Source organism: Haliotis rufescens, unplaced genomic scaffold (assembly GCF_023055435.1).
Source record: "Haliotis rufescens isolate VD_foot unplaced genomic scaffold, xgHalRufe1.0.p SCAF_18, whole genome shotgun sequence".
Lineage (NCBI taxonomy): Eukaryota > Metazoa > Mollusca > Gastropoda > Lepetellida > Haliotidae > Haliotis > Haliotis rufescens.
The window spans coordinates 13,199,324-13,213,836 of NW_025963868.1; the positions used below are offsets into that span (position 1 = coordinate 13,199,324).

The 14,513-nt window shown below is 38.7% G+C and overlaps 3 protein-coding genes across 4 annotated transcripts in view; 1 reads left to right on the forward strand and 2 right to left on the reverse strand.

Moving 5' to 3' along the window:
• Positions 1-14,513, reverse strand: part of LOC124121871 — a 247,368-nt gene that overhangs the window by 149,425 nt on the left and 83,430 nt on the right. The gene's annotated exons all lie outside the window — the stretch shown is intronic.
• The window catches only part of LOC124125588, a 91,548-nt gene that overhangs the window by 53,975 nt on the left and 23,060 nt on the right, over positions 1-14,513 (reverse strand). The gene's annotated exons all lie outside the window — the stretch shown is intronic.
• Positions 585-6,206, forward strand: LOC124121874 (cell-surface associated glycoprotein DFI1-like). The gene is made up of 7 exons (XM_048398250.1): positions 585-807; positions 1,546-1,665; positions 1,860-1,908; positions 2,170-2,213; positions 2,671-2,748; positions 3,505-3,636; positions 3,796-6,206. The coding sequence occupies exons 1-6, from the start codon at positions 615-617 to the stop codon at positions 3,633-3,635; spliced, it is 615 nt and encodes a 204-aa protein (XP_048254207.1). The 5' UTR covers positions 585-614; the 3' UTR covers position 3,636; positions 3,796-6,206.

Below are 14,513 nucleotides of genomic sequence, written 5' to 3' on the forward strand. Positions count from 1 at the left end.
CATTGCATCAGGAGATTCAACGTCTGACTGGATGCATGAGACGTTGGGTGGATTGTGTCATCCGGGCACGTAGCGGTTATACCCGCTACTGATCTGTTTCACGTGTCATGTCAAGTAGAGGCTTTAAGGAACATTTTCACATGAAACATCAAACGTAACTCGTTTACTTTATCCTGCAGCTCCATACTTTTCTCAGGTATTGTCTAAGGTCAAATACAGTACCTGTGTTTTTGTCAGTAAATTTCAATTACAACTCACCACTAGCTTCTTTATTTGTCGTCAAATGTTTGTTCTATCCGATGACATTAGTATAGCCCAGCTCCTGTGGTCAGTCATCCCATGCAATGATGTTTGCCATTTGTTATTGTTCAGAAATAGGTGTGTGCTTAACTTTTTTCTTTGTGTTTATTAACTTATTGTACGAGTAAATTAAAATGACATTAAAATTTTATTAAAATATTATTATTATTACATTATTACCATTGCACCATTAAGCTGACACCATACGTTATGGACGCAGGGACACGCCAGTCTATTCGTTCTATCAACTTCATCAATACCAAGCAATTTTAACAATTTGATAATTATAATAATTTTCAGACGTAGTAAACTTTATGACAATGTCGTCAACAACTACGACAGCAGCAACTACAACTACTGCAGACGGACCTACAACTACTACAGCAACTACATATACTACAACCACAACAGCTACTACAAGTATGACAGTTACTTCAGCAGCTAATGCAACTACAACTGCTGCAGAAAACTCAGACATCTCCTCAAGCAAGTCTCCTCAAGGAGTGTGTGAGATGATTTAATAATTCTTATATTTTTGGCCACTTTTATTCCGTAATATACAACCAACAGAATGCTCATCCAAAACTGGCTTCCACGGGATACATCGCTTGGATCACGTGATATACCCTAGGGGATATAGCGTCAATGAAATTTCGTCCCAAAGCTTTACAGACCATGTGACGTCATCAGTTATCATAACGCAACAGTATTATGACATCACTACACTCTTTGAGACTGAAGCTTGTCACCAGTGCCTTTTTGTCCATCAAGACGCTGGTTATTGTCGTTTACAAACTGAAAAAGGGCACATGATTTCTGGATGATAATAGAATCTCACCTTCGTGTCTGTTGACGTCAAATATATATATATCAAGTCGATAAAAGTTTAAGCTCCAATACAACTAGTTTTGATATGTTGCGTATTAAAAGACCCGAGGGTGAGGTTCGTATTTTTTTACCTCAATCAAACATCTGTTTATCCTCAACCAAGTGTGAGGAACATTTGGCCTGAGGTGAGGTGAAATGGGGTTTAAGGTAGAGTTTAAGATTATTGTTCTTACGTGTGTGTGTGTGTGTGTGTGTGTGTGTGTGTGTGTGTGTGTGTGTGTATGTGCGTGCGTGCGCGCGCGCGCGCGCGCGCGCGTGTGTGTCTGTCATATCGCACACGCCTTTGTATCTGTTCGAAATAAGTCACCATGTTTATGTAATATGAGGCATATTCTTACATGACAGTTTCTTATACAGATGCAGATAATCAAGTTGCTTACATCGCTGCTGGTGTTGGAGGAGGTGTTGCAGTCGTCATTGTTGTCGTCGTCAGTGTTCTGTGTATAAGACGAAGGAGAGGTCGCCCTGTGAATAACGGTAAAGGAACAACTAAACTTTCAACACCTTGGTCTTATGATACCAACTTCAGTTTTCGTCAGAGCAATACGAACGGGTGTATGATAAACAGATTGCGTGTGATAACAACAAACTATAATTGTTCGGGTTAATTGTCAATTGACATTTTCTTAATCAAGCCACGCTACAAACCATACATCTTGCTTCTGTTACAGGCTGTACACGTGAACACAAGCACGAGGCATCACATACCTACTACAATGAGTAAGTAAACTCTTGTATTAAATGCGTTCATGACGATTAAAAAACATGTCCTTATGACATAGTGGGAATGGAGTATGGAAACATTTAAGGGTTTTGTCGTTAGTTAGGTCGAAGTGAGATTTCATAATTTGAAAAACACAAATATATTTTATCCAAATGTACACATATTAACACAAAGTTTAATTCTTATTGAATGACAGTTGATATTCTGGTTTCATTCTTGTTTTAGATAAATGATATCTGTAAATGTATTTGTTTCAGAAATCGCGGCTTACAAGACCAAGACAACAACGACAAAGTTCTAGGTAAGATCACTGGATTGTGTCATGCTTTAATAATAGTATGTTTATGAATGTATGCATGTTATATATTTGCGCACAGGTCACAAATCAGGCTGAGTTGGAGTGGTGGAAATTGGATGTCTGAGTAATTCCGCTCGGCAAAACTCAGCTGGTCGTGACCAACACAATTAGTCTTCTTGAGAAGCTTTTCCGGAATTCACCCCTGTTTCATCGCAGGAAGGATGAGATGGAAATATGTATGCAGAAATTCCGAGCTAGTTTGGACAGCGGGGGTTGTACTGTTTCCAAGAAGTTGGAAGAATAATTGAATATTGACTTAATATGAGCAGGCATTGTGTGGAATTTGCTATATACAAATTTGCATTTTATTGTTGTTGTCGTTGTTGTTGTTGTTGTTGCTGTCGTTGTTATATAATTGAAGTGATTATCCACGTGCAACATTTTGTATTATTTATTTCAGTGGAAAATGATATTTATGAGACTTCACATGACGTCACCTCACACAACCAGCTTTCAACAAATGATCACGTGATAACAGGTTAGGAATTTCGATATCATCTCACCAGCATGAGATCCATTGATGTCGTTTAGAGAAACACCTGCACTTTCAATAGCATTTCTACATTGGAAACCTAAAACGTCAATCTTAACTTAAAACAACCTAAATTACAACAACATAAAAATTCAAAGTAAGATCACCTCTATTCTTCCGTTACCGATGCTGCACTGTTGTCGTAGTCATGTTTGTACATTGGTAGAAACGTCTATGCGGGGTCAATATATTGCACCATAGTCACATAAAGAACCATAACAACTTATGAACATTGTCAATTCAACTTGATGTAATTATTGATAATCACGTTTACCATGATTTTAAAGCCCTGTTTCGCACATACGATGTATGGTAGGCACGCCCAGCAATCGATTTGTGTATATCAGTCAGTCACACCAGCTGGAAATATACAAAAGGGAGGTCATGTGTCATGTATCCTATCTTCTGAATACTGCTTGTGGCCTCATGTAGACTTCAAGTCGGATGATTGAACTTTATCTATGTAATGTATTTTGATACCCTTTAATTTGACTTGAATTTAATTGATCGATCGTGTAATTGCCAAAGTCCTGAATGTGTGATGTTACTGTTAGTGTTGTACTGACATGTTCCTGTTCCCGCAGCATGGGACTGGAGAGTAGCAGTTCTAGATTAAAATACTAGATTAAAGTAAAGGTCAAATTAACTACGTGATTGCTATTTCTTCATCTAAAGTATAAATAAAGTATAATTTTCTATCAGACGTTTACGCCCAAGTGCAGAAACCGAAGAAAAATACGCCGAAACCTACAGGTACAGCTGACGACATCAACATAGAGGATCTATACGCCAAACCTGACAAAACTAAGATCCGGAAGAAGCAGGAAGACTAATGTAAGTATTCTGCGGAATTATCATGATTTGTTATTGATACAATAAGCAATTGACACCGTTTCAACATGGCCATCATATGTGAATGTAACATGAGATTGTTCATATTTATCCAGATGATTTATAAGGATACTGTGTGGCAAGTGACACTTTTTGTTTCAGAGGCTGTAAAAGGGGAATCCTTTGATGATGCGAAATGGATTGTTATATAAAATATCAGAATTCTGAAAAAGAAGATGTACTGTATATATGCCTCGTAGATATTCAATGACACATCTTTATGAAATAGTTTCATACACCCCTCATGAGCAGCATGATTGGTACAGTATTTTAATTATAAACGTTGATTATTTATAAAAATATAAAAATCAAATTTCAATGCTAGAGAATAACTAATCTCGTTTTTCCAACGAAGCATATTTCATTGCTCGAAAAGGAACACACAGCTGTGACAATTGTATGGATGGATCACTGAAAATCAGTGATGACACCTGGATTTCGCATAAAGTCCTGCCCTACCGGTATCACCCGCTCTTCTCGCAACTTGCACCAAAATGTAAGTGTTTGTTGACCGACAAGATTATATCTAAATCTATATTTTTAGACGTTTTAATGTACTCAAGGTCACAGGGTCCACATATACAACAGCTATCTGTTTACTCCAAGATCCCCTGCTCCAACTTGTAACTCATCACTTGTTACTTAACCTGTTATTGAGGACACAATCATGAACATGTTTTGTTCGTCTTTACAATTTTATGATGTAGTGATAATTTAACACGTAATGCGGATTCAAACTAGCTATTTTCCATATTTATTCAGGAAATTTATTTTCTGTGAAAAAAAAGGCTACCAAGTACGTCCTTGTGAATCAGTGTCGGAAGGAGTGAGTGTGTGAAACCCACGAGCATGGTTCTGGTGCTAAGAAACCAAGAGTCGTTCTCAGGGCGGCAATGGGGCGCCCGAGGGACCCAACTCTGCACAGCGACAGGGGGTATCTAACGCCAGTTTGGTATCCATGCCCTAGTGGATTGTTCATGGTTTTTATATGAATTCCTGCCTCAGAATGTCAGTCAATAGTATAAACAAACATAGTTGAAATTGCCCATATTGTAAATTCGAGCTGTATTGTCAGTATTCCAAAACAAGAAATAGCAATGATGACATCTCTTAGACGTTGAAAGATCTTTTGTGTGTGAAAATGATGTCGCAAAATCTTGGCGTCCATAAACAGTTATTATGTCCGCAAGCAACATATCATGACCGAGATCTTAGTTTCATTAATGAAGTTTTTACCCAATGAAATCATCAATCGCATAGCCACTTACCACACAGGCGAGTTTAACGTCTTGCCAGTTATAACAAAAAACAATTGTTTGATATTTAAGAAGGTCAGTGATTAATATTATGTAATGTCACAACACAGGCTATATCCCGAACACTATTATATATTACATTCATTTTATTTAGATCACTTATGTGGTTAAAAGTGAGGTAAAGTTCGCCACGCCGCCCTACCATCAACTGATTTCTGTAAACTGATCTGCATATGCATAAAACTTTCCTGATATTCCATTATTTTGGTTGTTTATCCATGTTATCTCTCATCTGAGCCAGATGAGAGTCAAATGAGTAATAACAAAAGTAATTAAAGTCGTTATCCATAGATTGTGTCTATATTGTCATCCGTCAACTTCTAAGTAATGCCCCACAACACAACAACAAAATAGTATCCCCGTGTCTAATTTAGTGTCACTTTTCCCCCACCACATGTGACTATCACTATACAGTGTATACGTCTCGTTCTAACCGTTATCCCTTTCAATTCAATTCCAGGTATTTTTATGCCAATAACTAGCTACGTGCACTATATGCTGACATTCATGTTAGTCAACGACCATACACAACAGGTAAGAAAGAGCTGTGTTCTTGTCTGACTTGTACATTGCCATGTTGTGCAGCAAAAGCTTGACACTTTTGATCACTCGAACATTCATTTCTTTCAGCGAGATGTATGTGTGCCTGATAAACATTCATGTTTTCCTCAATTCAGACGTGTACAAGAACAGCTTGTATTGCATGGCTATCAGTGAACACAGCCTAGCTTTCTTTGGTCTGTATATCCCGCGTGGGACACACAAAGTTTGTTGTGTAGAGTTACTTCCCCTAGACCGCCAGACCTACATTTAGTCCCAGAAATAAAGTTATCCTATTAAAAAATACATATCTACACAACAAAAGTAATCAATTAAAATGGAGCCTAGAACAATCCTTATCTAGACTTGGCAAAATCATTCAAGGGCTTGAGTGGGACTTGAATATTTTCTCTTGGTTCTGGGAGACAATCAACCTCAATGTATCACACACCAAGCAAACCTGAAATATGGAGGATGCGGTATCAGTGGGAATATCAATAATATTTACAAATAAAGAGAATAACCCAGTGAGCGAGCGATTATACAAATATGTTCATGTATATTTATTTTGAAGAATATATTTGTTATTTGATTGACTTATAGATGTAAGTTTATACTGTTAACTCGCCATTGAATAAACATCTGTCAATCACGGTTCACGTTTAGTAATCATTTGCATTTTCGCTTGAAGTGAGGTGCACATTATAATACAGAACACCAAAGCTTTCACAAGGAACGGCCTTGAAAACACTGGCAATTACCAGTAAAACAAAGGGATATTCTCTGTAACACACATGTTTGTGAGTTGTTATGACTTTTTACCATGTAACCATGTATAATTTCTCGCTTTTAATTTTCGAATACTATCAAAGTGGCATTTTCAGTCTTGAAACCAAATTATATTATTTTTGTTTTGCATACCAAGACATCGAACCGACTTTCATATCTGAAAAATACCTGAAAACGACTGATGATTAAATATGCAGAGAGATTATGAATGCGAGTATTGATACGTCCATCCGTCTGAGCAAGGACGGATGAAAAGCATATTTTATGTGTGCACTAATATATGACGGTCATACACGAGTTACCTCCCTTATATCAATAAACTTAAGCGTGAAACAGCTTTTTATTAATAAGTGTCTCAGTGAGTGAGTGAAACGGTTTTAACGCAGCTAATAGCACTATTTTTTTCCTTTATCTTTTATGCTTGCCGTAAAGGCGACTATGCTTCTCGTGAGAGGCGACTAAGGGGATCGGGTGGTCAGGCTCACTGACTTGCTTTGACGCATCTCATCGTATCCCAATTCCTTGGATCGATGCTCATGATGTCAAACTCTGAATTGTCTGGTCAAGATTCGATTACTAACAGGCCGCCATCATACAGCTGGAATATTGCGTGCGGAGTGCGGCGTTAAACAACAAACAAACAAACAAACAAACAAACCTGGTATCAACGTGATCATGACTAGTATAACATATTGGTGTTAACGTAAAGACGTCTTACAAACGTTGGTTGACCGTTTGGCTGCCAATGATAATGATGAAGAAGAATATTATCTTTAAGTGGCATTGTAGAAGCTGCAGTACCTAGGAAGACAGAATTTACCTTTTGTTTCAAGTTCTCCATATCACAACGTTTCGGTACATATGCCAATACCTTTATCAAGTAAGTTTTCAATACCTGGGAGGACATGGATACATATCTATGATTACATATGCACAGGGATTAACTGAACACAAATCAAGTACGAAGACTTTGGTTGGGTTTGCAGAGTGTAGTTGCAGTGCGTGATTCTAAACTTCCGGGCAACACAGGAGAGTGTACAACCTTGTTTAATGGTGCCGGAAAATGAACAAGCTAGAAATTGTCATGCGATGTTGATGTTGATGTATTTGAAACTTGTATCATCGGCGGTATTCCATGCATCACATCAATGAGTATCTCACAACAGATGAGGTGCATATGACATCTCCACAAACAGGGGGTCGCAATATTACTGTACACAGGGATGAGCACCAGGAAGCATGCGGGTAAGAATACTATGGTAGGTCTTCGGCAACCCTTTCTTGTCGTAAAAGGCGACTATGCTTGCTGTAGGACTAACGGGGTCGGGTGGTCAGACCCGCTGACTTGGCTGATGCATGTCATTCTTGCCCAGTTGCATGGATCAAGGTCCATGATGTCAATCACTGGATTGTATATAACAGTGATACCTTCACAGCCAGTTAATGAAGGCGTGAGTGAGTGGGTGATTTTTTACGCCAACTTTACCACTATTTCATCAAGATCACAGCAGGGTTTATGCCATTAAGTCATCGTTCTACTTAGTAACTGAATAAACTAAAACACGACATGTGATTGTTTACCAAACTGGAATACATTGCATACATTAAATATTGACAATGCGTCTAGGGCGATTTAACCTTGTCACATTAAACATAAACATTATATGTCCGCACTTGCATTCATGTTTAAAGCTACATTTACATGTACAAACGATGCTTATTAAATGACACCAAAACAATCACTATCGGAATAATTGCTGACAACGTACATGTACGTAAATCTGAGCAAACGCTTTCAATACTTGTCTCGACTGAATATATAGATACAGGCGTTTGAGCAACTGCATAAAAACAGATTTAAGACATTTTGTACGGTGGCCCATACCCGCCACTGGTGAGATCATTTTTCAATGTATGCCTCTATATTTTATATGGCGGCCTCCAGATGGTGAGATCATTTTCCCCTGTGTACCTCTATATTATCTCTGGCGACCGCCAAATACTTCCACTGGTGAGATACAATATAGAGGCATACAGTGAAAAATGATCTCACCAGTGGCGGGTATGCGCCACCGTAATTTTGTCTTTATCTTGATAGAAGTTTGTCTGATCATGAAACACAAATATATCTTCAGAACACTTTCAATTAAATCTCAATCATTTCGGGAATAGATGAATTCAAGTTTCCTTCCTGGAACATCTCCGAGTGTCTTTCAACCAACTCATGACAGGTGGTGAGATCGAGGTATCTTGAAAGGGCGAGCATATATGGCCTCACATCACCGGTTGACACACGTTGCCTAGAGGCGCTCATGGGTTTGTATATTTGCGCATATAATTCTGGAAATATGACATAAAAACAGTCATATGAAAAGAGAAATCAGCAGAGCGGGCAAGCTGTCAAAAGCGCCAGGCAAGCAAGCGCCAGGTGCTGAGATGGTACCCCGCTAATGACCATGTTGTGATTAGGCCTTGTCACCAACAATGTTTACAGGTCTTTATAGTGTTGTCACTACCCCTAGTGTACAGTCACCCCGTGCACTCAAAGGTCATCACCCGAAACATCAGTGTTAAAACGTGTGGAGTCACCAAGGGATTTAATTCCAATGTGCCTCTGTTCACCCAGCAGGGAATGGGTACCCGATATGTGAGGTGCCCGTAGGCAGCTTGTGTTGTATACTCTCCGGGGAGTTGAGAATGACAACTGGAATGCAAACGGATCCACTGGTCGGATAATATACATGTATAATATAATAATAAGTAAACGGTTTTCACCAGCTGAATGGACTTGTGTAAATGGAGACAGCGGGTCACACATGCAATGAATCTATCAAGTCCACGAGTGTGCGATTTGTGAGCGAGAACTAGATATATCTTTTCACCCTATCGGACTCTCGGTATGGTAAATGGACCTAGACGAACTTGATTAAGTGTGACGTCACAATATGGGTTTTTACCATGCGGACACTGACCAATCAGACAGCTAGCTCTTCTAACGAGTAATGATTACTAGGATATATTTTGCCCTTCATAACTGAACTTGCTGCTGCCTTTGAATGAATAAGTTTTCATATTCGTATATACACGGCTGAGATCAAAACACATTGGTTACTTTTGTTTTCGGAACATGTATACCATGATCGAATGCCTTCAGTTAAGGTATTAAAGCCAAACCATATCCATTCCAACATTAGTGTAATGGAATTTGTGACTGATGTACGTAATAGTCGGTTGGCTTCAGGTCGAACATTGGTTCTGTTATAGATTCCTTCAAACTTCTCCTGTCTACTTGTCATAGGGGCGGTGGGATATACGGGGGTTAAAGCGTTCGCTCGTCACGACGAAGACCCGGATTCGATTTCAGACATGTGTGCAATGTGTGAAGCCAATTTCTTGTGCCCCCCGCTGTGATAATTGCTGGGATATTGCTAAAAGCGGCGTAAAGCCACACTCACTCACTCACTCCAACTTGGCACAGACAGTGGTTTTCCCTGCGGACAATTTCTGACCGGTAATATTATAAGGTTGGAAATGCGTGCGTTCATTTTCACAGGACATATAATGCAATAATTAAAGGAAAACTACATAAGTCTATGAAAATGAATACATTTCCTTTGTGAAACGATGAACAAATATATTTCTGACAAAGCTGACTCAATATGACTCAAGCTTTGTTCACTGTTACTAATGTTCAGACTTTGCGTGAAAAACTACATAAACTTCCTGATCCTTCCTTTAATGTGGTGAGTGCTGGGTAACGCTAATAGCTCTGCCCCCGTGTGGGCCCGGGGTAGAATGTGTCCTCAGCACCCAATTGCTGGTCGTAAAGGCGACCAAATTGGGCAACCTGTTTGCCGTGGGTTGCGTCCCTGTGTCGGATGGAATATATTGCCTAGAGTCTTATGCAAGAAGGCTGTGGCTCATGGGCCAATCTGGTGATGTTGACCTCTGTATGTCTCCACTTTCTTGTAATGGACTGAGACAGCCTCACACTACATTTGGTAAATAAATATAGCTATTCAAGTCATATTTGCTGGAGTATAACATCCCTGTATCCCTGGTGTTTGCATGCTTGAAATCCGATGCGCTGCAACACTGTCCTTGTTGACACTCCATTGTGGGTGGGGAGCAGGTATGCTGAATCACGTTTCTTTCACCATGTCAACCAAACAACCTGGCTCAATTCGCAACGACAAAAAACGACGTCTTGAAGATGGTGATTCTGGGAACATTCCCAACAAATATGATTCATGGGCCGATTCCTGGTGATCGAGGCTGCTGACAAACAACCTATAAAATTGAACCCATTCGCTATCTCAAAAGCTATTAACGGACATTGTGGAGAAGTGAAAAATGTAACTCGACCCCGTAGTGGTTCCATTCTTGTTGAATGTGTGAAGAAGCAGCAATCTCTGAATCTGTTATCCATCAGTCAGATTGCCAATGTTGAGGTTGCTGTTTCAGCACATAAGACTCTAAAACTCCAGTCGAGGCATTGTTCATGACAGAGCTCGATGCCTTTCTGACATGTCCGAATAAGAAATTGTTACAGAGTTGAAAGATCGAGAATGACAGCTTTAGAAAAGATCGATGGTGTTATCACTCCCCTGAACACCCATCTCTTCACTTTTGATCGAACAAACATTTCTCGTTCAATTAAACAATTAAAGGTGGTTATGTTAACATCGGAGTGGAGGCGTATGTCCCCAATCCACTCCGATGGTATGCTTGCCAAAAGTTTGGCCATGGTTCCAAATCCTGTGATCTCCCTAAGGTTTGCCAGCGTTGTGGTGGTAAACATGACAGCAACGAATGTAGGGCAGATGCCAAGTGTGTCAACTGTAATGGCCAACGTGAAGCCTGGTCAAAGTCCTGTCCAGTATGGAAAACTGCGTCACAGATATTGAAACTGAAACACAACAAAAACATTTCGTATCTGGAAGCCAAAAAACAAGTAAGTAACCAGTTACCACCAACTACTTCTTATTCTGCTGTCAGACGAATGTCAGACTGCGTTGACATGGGTTCACTCTGATCAAGCAGTAGAAACAGCATCTGTCATTCAGTCCAACAAATCAGATTGTCAGCCCAATACATCATCTTCAGAATCACAGACTGATTCACAAATTTACCAGTAATTGAAAAATCAGGTAATGTTCACATGACAAAGACAGAAAGAAAAAACTAAATAGATAACATCTTAGGACACCCTCTCCTTCAGAGGTGCCTGTCCATATCTCCTTTGGACCTTTGGATATGGAGGTAACTCCATCTTCACAGGCCAGTGCTAGGAGTTCATCTTCTTCACGCTCGCGTGTGAGGTCACCTGTTTAGCCACCATGACTCCAAAGTTTCATTTGATTCAGTGGAATTGCAGAGGACTGAGGAAAATATTTAATGAGATACAATTGCTAGTTCAGGACATTAAACCATCAGCACTGTGTCTCCAAGATACATATCTTAAGCACAACGATGTATTTGATTTAAGGCAATACAATTGCTATCATTCTAGGTGATAAAGCAGCTGGAGGCTCTATTATATTCATCAGGCAAGGCATTATCCATGTCACTGTTCCCCTCACTACAAATTTTCAAGCTGTAGCTGTCCGACTTACATTGCATATTGCACTTACTTTGCGCTCCTTGTATATTCCTCCTTTGAATACTCTTCAGCAGGCTGATCTTCAGAATCTCTATGATCAGTTACCAAAGCCCTGTATCATCATGGGCGATTTAAATGGGCATAACCCTCTATGGGGAAGTCCAAATACAAACAGGAAGGGGAAATTGCTTGAAGACTTTATTTCTGACAACAAACTCTGCATACTTAATGACGATTCAAACACTGCTACAGGTAAATATTCAGCACTGGATCTGTCAATCACAGATTCAAACTTTTACAACGAATTTGAATGGTCAGTTCATAATGACCTTTGTGGGAGTGACCATTTCCCTACCATCCTTAAAACTGTTAACCCTACTGACCATCCACCAACAACACGGCAGAATTTTACAAAGGCTGAATGGTCTTTATAAGAATTATTATCCACTGAAAATTAACACCTGACATTTTTCAACATGTTCAAGATCCCATACAGTTGTTTTCGGACATTCTAAATGAAATTGCTGATGAAGCAATTCAAAAGTCCTCTGCAAATCAACATATTCGTAAACAATGGTGTAACAACGAATGCAAACAGGCACGAAAATATCGGAAGAAAGTGGAAAAATATTTCCGCCGACACCCTACAGTCCATAATTTAGATAGGGTTAAAATTACAAATGCCAAGGCACGACGTGTTTTAAAACAAAAATAAGCGTCAGTCTTGGAGGAACTATGTCTACAAAATAAATTCCCGCACGCCCATATGCAAGTTGTGGAATATGATACAAAAATAAAAGGCAAAGGTTCAAAATCATCTGTTCACCATCTTAAGGAAGTTGACATGTTATTAACGGAAAAAACTGATATTACAAATAAGCTTGGAGAATCGTTAGCAAAACATTCTTCAACGTCAAATTATGTCCCGGAGTTTCAAAATTTTAAGAAACAACAGGAAAAGATGAAAGTAAATTTGACATCTGATAATGGTGAAGAATATAATGAAGTCTTCTCATTACATGAGCTACATACCTCCATTGGGCAAGCTCATGACACAGAAACCGGAGCTAATAACATCCACTACCAGCTTTTAAAATATTTACCTGAATCATGTCTGGAGATACTTTTAGATATATTTGATCAAATATGGACATCAGGGAATTTTCCTCCGTCGTGGCATACACTGCCAAAAAAATCCATATATACAAGCTTGTATATCCTTTGGAAAGATGATATTTCCAAAGGATATACAAGATTGGAATGATGATATATACAAAAATATACAAGTTTGTATATACGACATATACAAAAATATACAAATTTGTATATATGGTGTATCCAAATTTGTTTTCTTTGTATATATTGGTAAAGGGAGATAATTATTATGTATTTGTGTATAATTATTATATATGTGCAAATTGAAGTGTTGAGCACTCTGTTTCTTTGTATATGTTGGTAAAGGGGGATAATTGCTATGTATGGCTCTATAATTGTTTTGTATGTGCAAAATAGTATCGGAAGTTACAAAAAACTGATATAGTGGCGGGAAACATTACTGGAATGTTTAATTAGTACTCCACACTGTTAGCGGGAGTCCATACTGTCCTTGCAATGATATTGACGGGTGGGCGGTTGAGGCGTCTGGTACTTTTCCTGGCGCGGTGCTTGGTATGTTAGTAGACTTTATGGTCAAATGCACAGAGAGGATTAGCTGTCGGGGGTGATTGCATTGGCGGTAACTTCTGTATTGAAAGTGTTTGAGCTTGGATTCGTTTTACGGGGAGGCAGCGATGTGTTTTGTAACATGCTCTCGTGCACATATGCCAACAGAGTGGATTGCACAGAGGATGAAAACTATATTATATCACTACTTAAAAGTGTTGCATTTGGTTTGTTCTGAGCTGTCGGTTTCATTGTAGATATACATTGTTATTTTGTGAAATCTCGGCGGAAACGCGGAAAATCGCGTTTTGTAAAACGGTAGTCCTTGGGAAAATTGTATTATGAGCAACCGGATGCGTAAATAACGTGTGTAATATATTCCCGTATTATATTTTATAATAGTTGTTCTTTTAATATTGTTATCAATGAGAGAACGAAGATTACCTTGAAAAAACACAACAGCATGCATATGTTCTAGCAAAAGGAAACTTGATATATATTCATTTCGCTTAATTTCTACTTTGGAAAACTTAGTTGGCGCTCTAAAAGCTTGACGCTGTATAATTTGGCACGCGCATGGTTGGGTGCAAACCATATGTACATCAATAATAATAATAATAATAATAATAATACATCATGATGGCAGTTTCAATGTAAAGATTAAGTATTTCTAAAGATATGGAAAATAAATCTTGATAACTGCTTTAATCTTTGATCTTTGGGAAAATAATAATGGAATTGGTTGAGTGACTAACGTATTCTACATTAAAAGTGACAGGAAAGTGATTTACATAATTAAAATATAGAATAATATACAAAATATAAGAGAGGGTTTGTGATTTATTTTGGGATGAAGTCAGTATTTAACTTTCGCTTTCCGACATTATGCGTATTTCGCACACGGTTAAGAA